The 13,990-nt window shown below is 35.7% G+C and overlaps 1 protein-coding gene across 10 annotated transcripts in view; it reads right to left on the bottom strand.

Annotated features, from left to right (window-relative positions):
• EML1 (EMAP like 1) overlaps positions 1–13,990 on the bottom strand; it is a 121,215-nt gene that overhangs the window by 20,904 nt on the left and 86,321 nt on the right. For 5 of the 10 annotated variants that reach the window (XM_085061395.1, XM_085061397.1, XM_085061400.1 and 2 more), the window contains 4 exons: positions 10,539–10,567; positions 9,077–9,103; positions 5,833–5,962; positions 1,532–1,681 (listed from right to left, as the gene is read on the bottom strand). In XM_085061395.1, coding sequence (XP_084917521.1) covers positions 1,532–1,681; positions 5,833–5,962; positions 9,077–9,103; positions 10,539–10,567 — 336 coding nt within the window. Of the gene's footprint in view, positions 1–1,531; positions 1,682–5,832; positions 5,963–6,758; positions 6,990–9,076; positions 9,104–10,538; positions 10,568–13,990 lie in introns of all 10 variants that reach the window. The other 5 variants (XM_085061401.1, XM_085061394.1, XM_085061399.1 and 2 more) reach the window with 2 other exon arrangements.

Consider the following 13,990-nt stretch of genomic DNA (forward strand, 5'->3'; position numbering starts at 1 on the left):
CTAGAAAACAAAAGAAGAGGCCAAACTTATTGGCTACCTATTTCATCAAACTATTACTCAAGCGTGTAATAAATAGCCCTATTTCAGTCATATAAAGCACACAGCATACATGTAAACTTCTTAATGATATAAAACCAGAACAGACAAAACAACTGTCATACTCTTGTATTCAGAAAGCTCTTCTTCCCATATGAAGAAGGCAATAATTTACTTGTCCCAATACCTCAAAGCATGTATCAAACAAGCCTCAGTCTCACTCGTGTGGGATTCACCTCACCTAGGTTTAAAGGAGTGCAGTGTACAAGGAGGTTTCACTTTGAGCAAGTTACTGAACTTTAGCTATCTCAAATCAGAGGCTGCAGAGATCTGGTCAGTCCCATCAGAGCTGTCTAGTGAGAGTCCCCCAGAGCAAACAGATGTATCCACTCTAACAATGTTTGTCAGACTGTATGACCAGATATTCAGTGGCATTTATAGGGAGATACCAACTTCCTCTAATGCTTTTCAAAAGGTAAAAAAAGTCCTTCAGTAAGAAAGAATACAGAAATTGGAAATTTTGATTCTAAAATTAACACTGAGCTTTTAAAAACTGTGATCAATGTTTACTGATGCCTCTAGGAAAAGAAACCTAAAATTTGTAATAAAGCCTGAAAAATACAGTGTATTTTTTCCCTAAAATCCTCTGAATTATTTTTTCACTGCAGCTGCTTTGCATGCAGTTCTAGAGGCCAAATACCCTTAAAAAGGAGCTGTGGCAATAATTAATTTAGCTTTACAATCTAGAAAAGTATCCTCTTTCCAATAAACCTGAAAGCTCTGAAATATCTAGAGACAGAAAATTTGAAAGAAGGAAATGAGATGGAACAGGTCCAAGGTAAAAATCTCCTTGTAAAACAACTAGATTATACAAATAATTCAATTTATGAAACATGCTCACAATTCAAGCAAATTTGGTTATCAGGCCCATCTTTGGCTTTGAGGGACAATGGGTACTTCATATTGCCTAACCTAAAGAAGAGATGCCAAACTCATTTCATACATTAGGGCCTACCAGATAATCCAGGTGCTCTTTTTCACCTACACTCTGCGGAAGGCTGATAAACCATGTTTATTTAGATTTCAGTTAATGATTCTGATATTTGCTGATATCTAATACCTCTGAGCTTCAACACACTTAAATCACTTTGAAGCCCAAGCTGGCCTGTGTGCATAGCAGCAGACAAACCAGGTCTAGTTTACAGGCTACCTGCCATGGTGTCAGCATGCCTGAAGACTATCAGGCACAGGCGACCACAGGTGAGATTAAAACTATTTTGCTGGTTAGGTTGAACCTAAAGAACCTGTACTGGGCACCCAGGCCCTGGTAAAGGGCAATAAATCAACTGTACTCAAAAAGGGGAAGGAGAAGATTAGATATCTTCTAAAGAAGATAATGTTCAACCATCCTAAGAGAAGAGTAATGCAAATGAGCAGATCTATCCCAAATACTGTTTTATGAAGTAAAAAAGAGAATGGTTATTAGATGACTTACCACTTCACATCATCATTATGACCAGTGTAATGTCTCTGAAGTTGCTCTTCGACATTGAATAACACAACTACAGACGCGATGAAATACACGGTCTCGCCCGTTGGCAGGAGATAGAGATTACTGCGACAGTCTCGACCTCTATATCCATAGCTAGAGTGTTGGTCAAGCTGCAATAACATTATCTACCAATGAAGAATGTTAAAAATAAGAAAAAAAAAAAAAAAAAAGATGGATTCTCTGTCCTTGTAGTCTGCATCTCTTGGCTTGAGCAGGGCTTCACTCCTTGACAACCTTCAGAAGTCTTTCCCTTACTACAGTAGAGAGCTGCAGCACTTTGCAGACTTTAAAACCTACATATCCTAAAAAAAATCCATAGCAAAGAATATAGAAATTTGCAGATGTGCTATTCCTTTAGCATTGTCTAGAATTTGCTAAATACCAGACTAAGGCAATACTAATTTTGTCCCAGGTGTATTTACTATTTACACTGCTTGACTAATTAAAATAAAAAATTAGAGTTGATAGAAACACTAATAAGTCATCTAGCACATCTCCCCGCATTACACGAGGATTGATTGCATTATCCTGTGCGCAGGTTGATTGATTTCATTAATCTGGACACGACCAGCCAGATGGATACAAACCATAAAAAGGTTACATCATCCATTCCAATTTATTTTTGTAGTAGTAAAAAGGCAGTGGCCCAGATTCTGATGCTAGTCATATCAACACGAACCTAAAATTAATTCAATTAAATGACTGGAATAATAATTTCATTTAGACTGAATGTTGATTCAGCCAAATTTTCTAGTTTTAATCTTCTGAAGAGTCATTAGGGACTATAACTATTTTGGCTTTTTTTATGGGAACAGAAAGAAACAGCATTAGCAGAATCTTGGCAAAAGAGAAGTGCATTCTAATGCAGCCAATATGGAGAAACTGGCTGTGAAACATATATGGAGATATAATGAAATCCCAATCACACGATCTAAACAAGATACTTGTGCACTACTCTGTATGGTCAGTGATAAGCCACTCAAAGTAAAACAGTCATGTTAATGTTGTTGAAATAACAAGGTCAACAGTTATCCCATTTAAATTCCTATTTTAGAAGAAACATCTTGCTGATTTTTACTTATAAATTCAATAGAATTAGTGCTGCATATCCAATTATCAAAGTGTGAATTCAGAAATAGACCTTTAAGTCTCATAAACAGAAACATCTCAGCCAAAGTTTCTTCAAGTTTGAGACACTAAAATGTGATGACATTGAAACAATCAATATCTTCAATTACAAAGAACTTACTATCAATTTCAATCTGTCTGTGACAGTTGGTGTTACTACTCTAGATTGCTGGACAATGCTTTATTTGTTTAAATTTCATTTTCTCTTAAGGCCAGATACCATTACGAATTGAAGCCAACATAGTATTTCCCTAGTTCAACAACATATAACGAAATTTATAGTGAACGAGGAGCTGTAGTTAGTGTAAGGAATTAAACTTCTAAAAAAAGTGAAGAACATTACATAGATGTTCATAAGGAACAAATCTCAGTGCACAAAAATAGCCATTAAATGCGAAAGATTACATTCTTTAGGGAAAATCTCCTTTCTTTACTATTCTTCCTGTGGGGAACAATGCTGCATTCAATCCTTCACATGACTGCTGTTGTCAAACACTCAATTTCTTTCTATCAGCCTTTTTTCTCAGATGCAAACTCCTGGGGTTGATCCCTCCTTCTCCTCACTGTTTCCCACACTCGGATTTGGTGGCTTTGACTTGGATTTGGTGAGCTGGCACTTCAGGGAATGTTACCTTGACCTTTTCTTTTCATTTGGCCTGCAGTTTTTGTTTCAACCTCCTGCATGCCAAGTGAGTTGCTCTCAAATGGATCTGGGCAGGCCACTGCTCCCGCCCTGATGTCCCTAGTGCTGCTTTCTCACTCAGATTTTCCACCTCTGCTCCAGCCCCCCTCACACTTCATCACTCAGTATTTTTGTTTCTTCATGTCCTAATAATATTATATCAAAGGTGTGAACCTTTTTCAGCTTACCCAGACAGATATAATGGGTAATACCCATAATACCCCTTTATGGTTCTGGTGTACCCTGAAATCTATACACATTAGATTTTCTTCCTTCTGTTTCTCATCATAGTCTGCTTTCCCTTCCATTTGTCCATACCACCTCCAATATCTTGTTTCCTTATCCCCATTCTTACATTATAGAGCATTTCTGGCTGTACTCCCACAGCCAGACTCATTTGCCTGCAACAGAGATGTTTTTTCCTACTCCAGTTCTGTTACCCCCCAATCAAACAGTGCAGCTTCGCCAACTCAACTGGAATGAATGTCTCCAATATTGCTTGGTTTTCTGCTGCCTTTGTCTTTCTTCTTAAATTATCTTATGCTCCTGCTCACAGCTTTTCTTCTTGTCATAGTCTGCAAAGTGGGCATTACCTGCTCTTTGTTTTTTCTAAATCATTTAAAAATTATTTTTTCAAACTTTCCATATACCTAGCCATTGCTATAAGTATTAAGTGTGGATATCATGATTGGATTTAACTGCAAAGACATTAGAAACTGACTAAGTTAGCACAGTATTTTTGGAAAAAACTACCTCCTCCTCAATAACCATTTAGGGATGTTAGATCTTTTTATTAATTCACACCTCTTCTATTCATAGACAACCTTAATAGATAGGATTCTGCTGGGTATATGGACACACACCTGGAAGGACATATGAATATTCAAACTAAAAATAATAGTCCATCTGGCAAATATTCAGTCATTTAAATAAGCTTAAGTGAGAAACTAATGAGACTGAAATCATGACCTACTCTAATTATCATGCCTTATAATAGACTGAAATATTGACGTCAAGTTCCACCTACATGATGCTAATGACATTCAGCTTTGTTTCACATTTGGGTGTTCTGTTGTTTCAGCAAGCTTTCTAACACTTTCTCCTGTATCATCCTTGCTTCTGTATCATCTCCCTAAGCAAGGAGCTCCTTATAACTGCAAAAGAGATCATTCAATTCTGTTGTGATACATGGCGAGAATCTGTACAATTAGATGGTAAAATGCTGCAAGTAGCACTTATCACTCTAATCTCACCTGTTTTATTAATTTTATGGATTTTTTGTCTTTTTAACTCATCTTCAGTTATTTATGCATGCATTATCTATGCAGTTCCAGCAGAATGGGATGGAACCTAGAGGCTCAGCTGCAATAGGAATAATAAGAATGGTTACTAAATCTGTCATTAATCTCTTGTGAATAGAAAAGGACTTTTGGAAACTCTCTGAACATTCTGAAACCACATGCAGTTCTATTTATACAACTTTGAAAAAGACTATATGCAGTCTGTCTTTTTTATGAAGACAAAGTAATTTCCTACTTTCACTGTTTGCGACCAAAAAATTGTCTTTTTCTTAAAATGAAAAACCTTACGAAGATGTCATCTCTTGAAAGATAATGGATATTCCACATAGACTGAGATCTTGTCGTGTTTATATCTTATAGAATAATAGAATAATAGAATCATCTATTATATGTAATAAAACTATACAAAAATGAAATGTCTTTTTAAAAATAAAGAATATATTTTATCATTACACGTAAAAGTGAAATATGAAAACTTTTGTATGTAATGAAACAGTGATTTCTTTCAAGTCAGATTTCTGCAATTATGTCCACTCATAGAAGTCAGTGGAAGCATCTGGTTGTTCAGTATTTATGGTGTTTAAGCCCCCTTAAGATATAAATTCAAATATTACTTTATAGATGATAATTTTATAAATTTTATGGCTAAGCATGTATCACTATGCTTAGCACAGCACTACAGCACTACTCAATTCAGGGCTTATTTAAGTGTGGAAGTTGAATGCACCATCCTCTTGAGGACAAAGGTGTACATTTTATAAAACAGTTTAAAATGATAGATTACTGCTAAGAATCAGAAAAAAAAACTGAGCTTGTCTCATGCATCCTATAATTAATAATCCCAGCTCACTACATTCTTATGATATGCCTAGTTTAATCTTTGGCTAATTAGCATGCTTCAGACTTAACCTTCAGGCAACATTTAAGCAAAATCTTTCATAAGCTGCCACCCTGTACTTTACAAGGTGAAGAACAAAAGCCTCAGGAAACACCTATTTTCAATGGAATGTCACTTCACCAATTAAATGAACCCTATGATCTTAATCCTGCTATACTTTAGCTCTAAAACTTATTTAACCCAAATCATTAAGGAATGATTGATTTCCAGTAGTCCTCCAGCACAGAAAGGATACACCCATTCCAGTTTAAGCCTCTTGGCTGGTAGTTCTACTTTTGCTTCCAAATTGTAAGATTCCACTTGCTCTTTGGGCATGTACATGGTAACAGGACGTCCACGAAGAAACATTTTTACGTATCCTTCCTCTACAAAAGGTCAGAAATGTTTAATGTTACACAAAAAAAACATCAGGGGAGAATTCCAGTGCTCCTCCATCCCTTCCCACATAACAGTTTGGTGCATTACAATTACAGAATGACATGCAATCTCAAACTTCAAACTTTAACAGGTTGAGGATTTTTCCTAAATCATAATCGCTAGGCAGATTTTTTTAAGAACATACAAAGTCCCTTTTTCTTCTATATTTTGAGTAGCAGAATTAGAACTAAACAATGTCATGAAGAACTACAAAACAGAAAGATCTGAAATTGAAACTTTCTTTAAAATGTTACAATATTACAGTTTTTAAATATTATCAATGGAGAAGAATACATCAAAGATTACAATTAACGCAGAAATGCCACTTAAAATTAATTTTATTTTTTAATCAATGTTTACAGTTGAGCATCAGCATCTAAATTATTTTCCAACACTCAGTTGCATTCTTTGCATCCCAGTGTAAAGATATGCTTTACACTTGATACAGTGTTAGAGATACATTCGAAATAAGGAACACAAACAATTAGTAAGAGGAATCATGCTGATGTACATGCAGAAAATATATGTGCTTTAAGAATTACTAAACATTGATAAAAGAATGACAACATTGACAGCACATTAAAAGAAAGGAAAATGACATACAGGAGAGAAGCTACAAAAACTCAATTGGCTGACAGAAGTAAACATTTCTAGAAGAAAATACTAAAAGTAATGTGTTGAATTGGTAATAAATATTTTTGGGGGAGAGAAGCAGAGATTAATAACAGATCTGGAAGTACTGACTTGGGGACTTCATGGGGCTTATAAAACTAGGAGATCTGGGAAATGCCATGAAGGTCTGACTAGGACTTTTGGGAAGTGGCAAGGCCAAAGTGGGTGTCCTGTGAACTTCTGATGAAGTTTGTCCAGATTCAGAACGTGCTGGCTCTTGCTGCTCCATCGGCAGATCAAGGGGTTCAGCCTTGTTCGCATGCGAATCAAGCAGTTTTGGAGTCAGTGACATCTGTAGAGTTACTAGACAGAATAATCGTGGGCACAGAGGAAACGGAAGGGCAAAAGTAACAAAAATCATGTAAATGAAAAAAAATTTATACAATTTAGGACTGTTAAAATTATGCTATGAATTGTTAAGTATCATTACAAATATACCACTATTTTTGTTTAATTTGCAAGCTAAGGCTTTATTTTAATTGGAAATATGCATATGCTAAAAATCCTGACTAAATTAATAAAAATTATTGATTGAACAAATAAACATCATAGCTATGCTGTATTACCTAACTAGGTGTGTATTTTGCCTTTAGACTAAGTCATATGGGAAAGAGATCTACCTGATCTGTCACAGTAAAGTTACAGCTAGGTCTCTTTAACTTCATTTACAGAATGCATACATAAAATGAAAGCAACAGAAAACATAATGCTAAAAAGAAGAGATAATAATGATGAAATAATGGTGACAGAAGGTTGGAACTTCAAGATGCCCATTAAAATGATAGAATATTGGAATTGTTTTTAAAAATCTACTCCAATAGATCAGTATTGGAAAATAAAATAGAGGGTAGAGCATTAAATAGCAAAGCATTACAGCACTATTTGTATGCGCATGCAGCATCTATTTAACGAGCGTCAGACACGAGCCAATACTGCTGATGCACTGCAAGTCAACAGATTTTCAGCAATGACAACTACTGGCTGTACTTGTCAAAGGCTGTGAATGAACCAAAGTTTAATTTACTGAGCTGCTTTTCTCACCTGAAGCTTATGGGACTCAAAAAACTTGCATTTAGCCACCTACAGTGGAAGAATCTGTCCTAGTCACTCAAGACTAGGCAATAGCACATATATACCAACCAGTACAATAAACTATACCAAGTATATTGTAACACGTATAAAAATTATGCCTTCTGAATGTGTGTGTGTCTCTCTCCTAACTACAAACAAGAATTTAAGCTCATTAGGTCAGGCATAGAAGTCATACTGTGTATTTACTTCCAACTTTTGGAAATATTAATTCTATCGCTACTAACTTTTGTTTCTAATCCAAATACATTATCTACACACTCAATCTCCATCCTTTTCTTAAGTTTATAGGACAGTAGAGTGCTAAATGTAAAGACAAAGATGTAAAGACAGACAATCATCAAACTACAAAGACAGACCAACAGTGAAACTTTTAGACAAATGTATCTTTTACATCTGCAGTTTTGTAAATTTGATATTGTTGTTGCATAAATTAACAGTTAACGAACTGAGTAAGAAGACACATCAATGCCAGTGGGACCTGCAAAGGAGACCCCCACTGACTGCAGGTATAAATTTGTACAAAGAATACACAGAGGTAGAGACTCTCTAAAAGACTTTGCCTTGAGAACAAACAGCTTTTGCTTTGTGAAATTCACATTTATTGCAAAGCTGAAAGATGCTGGTTAGTAGAAAAACTGTTAGGATATAGCTATCTCTAAAAAGCAGATAAATCTGTGATTAGATCACAGATATAAACATGCATCCAAAATGTGCATATTTACACTACAACTTAACTAAAGCTTTAAAAACCAATATGGTATGTTTACTAAGTGTAACTCTGCTTTATGACACTGAGCAAAAAGCACAGAGAAATTAGTCGGAGGCCTAGGTCTGTTTATTTACCATTAAGAAAACTCTACAATCTACTCAGTAAGAAAAAGGAAGGGAAAAACAAAGGCTTCTATGATCATGTTAGGCTAATAGCAAAACAGCCAACAAAGGGGCAAATTCTATACGAATTTCAGCAAAAGTGCAGAATGCCATTTCAAACACAGTGAACATCCACATGTTGCCATATAGCTCTCTCAACATTTTTTTTTCTAATTCAAATTCTTAGGAATAAGTCCACAGGAATGTAAATTATAACCCGTTATTATGATTAAAGTGTACCTGAGGGTTATAATTCAGTAGATCATATAATAAATGGTATAATATTTTTGTTTCACTCAAAAGAACTGGAAAAGTTTTAAGATTGGAAAATGCGCACAAGTTAGAAAACAGCTGTATATCCATTGAGCTTTTATCCCACCACCGTCATTTTGCTTCGAGAGCTATGAGGTTTTGGAAGTGAAGCCTACCTTTGCAGTGTGTCACACGGCGCTTCCCTTGTGATTACAGAGACAGAGACAGAAGGGCTAGATAAAGATGTGTTTGAATACAATAAACTCTCTAAATACCTGCTCTACAGGCTGGCCACTCTTATTCTGCTGCAGGCTAACCTGGGGCTTGACAAAACATTGAGCCATACGTTGGGTAATCACCTTCTAAACTGCTTTCCTTAGTTAGGGGGCTCTCTTTAGTTCTCCCATTAAAACACTAGCTTAAACTCCATTATGCAACCATATACTTAAGTAAAGTACCAAGTATAACCTTCATAGCAAACACATTCATTTCAGTAGGAATTTTGTCTAGGTGAGAAGGACACCAGTGTAGTGTCACACCTGTTTAATTATTGAATTTTATAGATGAAAAAAGTGGTGGAAGAAAAAAATATTAGAAACACCTTTGCTTTTGTGGTATAAGGGAAGGAGAAAAGTTAGGCACAGAAAGCATATTCTGTGCAAATCAGAAGTTTTCTTTTTCTAAACCAACAGTTTTCATGGAAGGGACATGAACCATGATTATACTGTCACAAGAGACATAAGTGCTTATTTAGTTTCATGTATTATTGACTTCAAAATCGGATACACTGATCTTTGAAATACGGTTTAAGAGCTTTGTTGGATGCTGATCAATCCATGCAGTAAACAAAAGATATCCAACTTTTTCAGCTTAATGTATGATTACTGTCACAGAACTATGCATAAAAATAATACAATACATCTGATAAATCATCAGGGATTTTTCCCTCCCTTATTTTTTAAAATAAATCTTTATTTTAGTTGTCTTTGACTTTTCAGAACAAAAATAACTGTTATATACACTACTCAGCTTCATATTTTTATTGAGACTGTTTATAATTTTTAACTGTCTAATGACAAAGTCTTGCTTTCACTTACACCTATTATTTCACTTTCAAAATCTTTCAGCAGGGGTAATACCTAAGTTGGAAAACATTTAAATGCTTTTCAAATTAAAGATAGATTACCAAAATAGTAGTAACAAACCACCTTTTTATTTGTAATTTGACAAATCACATTACAAGGCTTTAGGACAGATGTGACAATCTTTAACAGTTGTAGAGGGCACCATTATATGATTAAATTAACATGATAGCATCATAGCTGGAACTTGGCATTACTTTAATTACCAAAACCTTAATATTGCTTTGAAAGAGAAGACATATGTGAAGTAAGAAGACATGGTCTTTTTTGTCCTTGTCTTCTTACTAGGAATCCCAACTGTAAAATAAATCTTTTGCATCAATAAGATCTAGAGCAAACTGACGAACTTTTTAAAAGATATCAACAGCAGCCCGTAAGTATCGTTTTAGATTCCCAATACCAGTTTATAGGCAGCCACAGAGGAAAGGGGGCTGGTGAGGAAACCCAAATATGTTATCACATTTATTAACTGCTTAAGAATTTTAAAAGTTCCTACCTGCACTGAACATTGGTTCCTTGGGTTTGCTGTGAAAATAATGAAGAAATTACTATTTTAAAAGCATGCACATACAGTCTGCACATATGTATGCATCAATACAATATAAAACTAAAGTGTATATATGTATAAAAATACTTTTTCAATCTATTTACAAAGTAAACCCCCAGGCAAGCACAGTTAAAACCAATAAACATCCTTGATGGCACTTTTACATTCAATTCTCATTCCATCCTCAAAATCAGAGATTTTCCTCCACTAACTACCAAATTCTCTTCTTCAACAAAGTTAGTTGCAGGAGAACAGAGGTGGCCATGACCAGCTGCATCATTTTTGGTTTCCAGTCAGTGAGATTCGTTACCCTAAAGCAGTCTACAATAAAAAGACAAGAATATATTGTTTGCTACAACATCTCTCCGTATATGTGGAACAAGGAGCGGGGGAGCTATTGTGTCATTGTACCTATTGGTGTTCACTTTCTTCATGGCTTTGCTCTCTCTGGATTTAAGGAGCAAACCAAAGTTTGAATTCTGCCTTTTCTAAAGAGTTTACATAAAACATGGAACTGCCCAGTTGTTTCTCGGTGAATGACAGTACTTGGTAAAACACAGAGAGCACATAACCATGATAAAAACGTCTTCTCTTTGTCGCTGCACTGCTTCCTGGAAGACAACTGGATATGGGTTTTTCTTTTTGTCGGGAGAGAATATTTGGGAAAATTTGAGGGGAAAATACATAAAGTACGTTGAGAAGCTCTCTAGATAGTACTACCCTGGCCAAAAGGAAGGAATCTTTGTTAAGAAATGCTAATCATTTGTTTTCTTTGTCCTTTGCCCCTCTAAATTGAGCTTGAGGATGTTGTTTCTGATGAACAATGGAAGCTACACAAAGTTATATTATCCAATTATTTTTCCTCCCAGTTCCCTCTTTTTTAATCCAATAAAACTTCTGAAGTATCAGATAACTGCTGTACGTTTCTTAGGGTTGAACCCTAAATGTTCACCCCAAAAGGGTTGGACCCTCCATCATTCTGATGGAGAAATACTAAAGCATAAAGTATTCCTGGAGCTTGATGTCATCTCAACATCCTCTCCTAGACTGCAGTGGGCACATAAGGAGAAATCAAAAAAAGAAGCAAAACTGTGTTGGATTTTTGTACGCAGGTTTTTTTCTAAGCATAAAAGGTTCTCTCTCACTACAATGAAAGCTGTAGCAATTAATTCTATAGTATTTTCCCTTTGCTTTGGTTTAAGTACTATTGAAAAGAGTACTTAATGATAAACCCAAATCAAACCAAATTAATTCTGATTCTACTCCAGATTTAGCAACTTCCCGTAATATCAGCCTTCATATTAATCATGCATCAAAATACATGCTTCAAGCTGGCATACACAGCCAATGTCATCTATATAAATAGCATGATGTGTTGCCATTGTTAACACCAAGATTAACATTTTCTCTTATGAATGAAGATATTTTTAGAAAATAAAAAAACTTAATGGGATGGAGCACTAGTCAGAAACGCTGCCATATTAGAGACAAAACAGTCCCCTAGCTCTGAACAGACCATGCTGACTTATTCAAGCTAATCAAGCTAATGTGAAAGTAATAAAGCAAATCATGTGTATTTTCTAATTACACAAACCCTACCCACACACAGCTCAGAGCTCTGGCTACCCTTTTTCCTGAACTTGAGTCACATCCTACTTAACTAACCCTCAGGAAGGCTTACTCCTGGTTGATAGCTACAGGAGTTGGGACACTTCACAGTAGCATGGGAGATTATGGTCATCTCCTTATGCTTAAAGCTTCTTAAAAGAGCTTTCTATAGCATTCTTGCTTTGCATAACAGTCTACAACTCCACATACTTTGTAAAACAAAGTGTCACAGAATATCTCAAGCTGGAAGGGATACAAAGGGGTCAAGGATACAAACAGTACGATTGTGAGTAGATATTTAGGTTAACACACTCTTCCTCACTCTTTTACACATCCAGTCAGCTTTCAGGGGACAGTCTTAGTCCCAGTGTACAGAATCATCATTTTCCTTCTAGTACCATGACTCTTGCTTTGTATTTTGCATGGTGGCCCAGTTTCAAGAGGAAGCATGAGGCAAGTCTTTAGCGAGCCTGTTCCACAGGATAAGGACACTCACTCTTCAAGGAGGTGAAAGCTGGGGTGCTGAACAGGCTGCATGGGACAGAAATGAGGGGAAAAGTCTCTAACCATACAATGATTGTTTTCACAGTGGTACCAACATCACCAGCTCCAGTTAAGGCATTCTAACACATGCTCTCGATTAGCTCATTGGAATACTTGCACTTTACTTAAACATTGCATCCCTTGTATGCTGGACCTCCTCTCCAAGTCCTAAGTGAGTGATTTCTGATTAACACTGTTGCTCAACCCTTTGTGGCCTAACAACTGCCAAATGACATAACCACAGATTTTCTGTCAAACAGTATGAAAAAAATTAAACTGTATCTCAAGTCTTGTGGTCAACCTTAGAGCAGGAACAAAACGATTTTGGAGATAACCATTATTTTGTTATAATGGTTTTATTTCTCAGCTATTTTGGAATCAATTTTCAAGTGCACAGTACATCTATATAGCTGGTGGAAGTCGTAGCTTTCCTTAAGTGAACAACCTATTAGTCTCATCTTATCTGTTTAGTAGTTTTAACATATATCTAATTTCAGATAATCGTCACCTCAAACAGGTAGCAGGATCAGAGACACATCCATAAAATGGACTTTGCAAAGCACTGTATTGTATTTCGATTTTGACATGTAGATCTTCCAACTGCACAACACACAGAATTAATCTTTTGGGCACTAGATTTAATGAAATTTTTATATAAGATAAAATACACAGAGCAAGGGCACTGTAGGATCATGTTTGTTAAAATGTTTTCAAAAACTACAGTAAATTACTACAGCAAATTGGAAGAGCAATGAGATTCACCATTAGTGGGCGAAATAATTCCTGCTTATATTCCAGAAACAAGTCTACCCATCTAAGTATAGAAACTTAGTTTTTTAATGAAAACAATCCATAAGACATTTGGTTTTTTTAGAACATAAGGTTATTTTAATCAATGAGGTCACCACGTAATGGCAGATGATGTAACTTGGTATGTGTGATAGAGTAGGAAGTTACACATAAATGCAAAATAAAAATCAAAACCTCAGGGAAAAAAAAATCCAACAATTTCAAGACATCTATACAGAAAATAGCAGCTCCATGTAAATGACTTCACTAAGGCAAAGTAGCTGCATGAAGATATGCACCATTGCAACACTTCACAGAATTTGCAGTTTAAATTAAGAGTGAGCTGTTTTTTCAGCTGTCCCTTCACTGGTCATTGTGGGTTATGCTTGGTTTTGCCTTTCAAACCTTTCAGGCTCACTTGTCCCTAACAGTGCTGATGCTTGGTTTGCTGATTTAGATGT

This window comes from Lichenostomus cassidix, chromosome 5, assembly GCF_008360975.1.
Source record: "Lichenostomus cassidix isolate B80296 chromosome 5, HeHo_3.0, whole genome shotgun sequence".
NCBI classification, from domain to species: Eukaryota; Metazoa; Chordata; class Aves; order Passeriformes; family Meliphagidae; genus Lichenostomus; species Lichenostomus cassidix.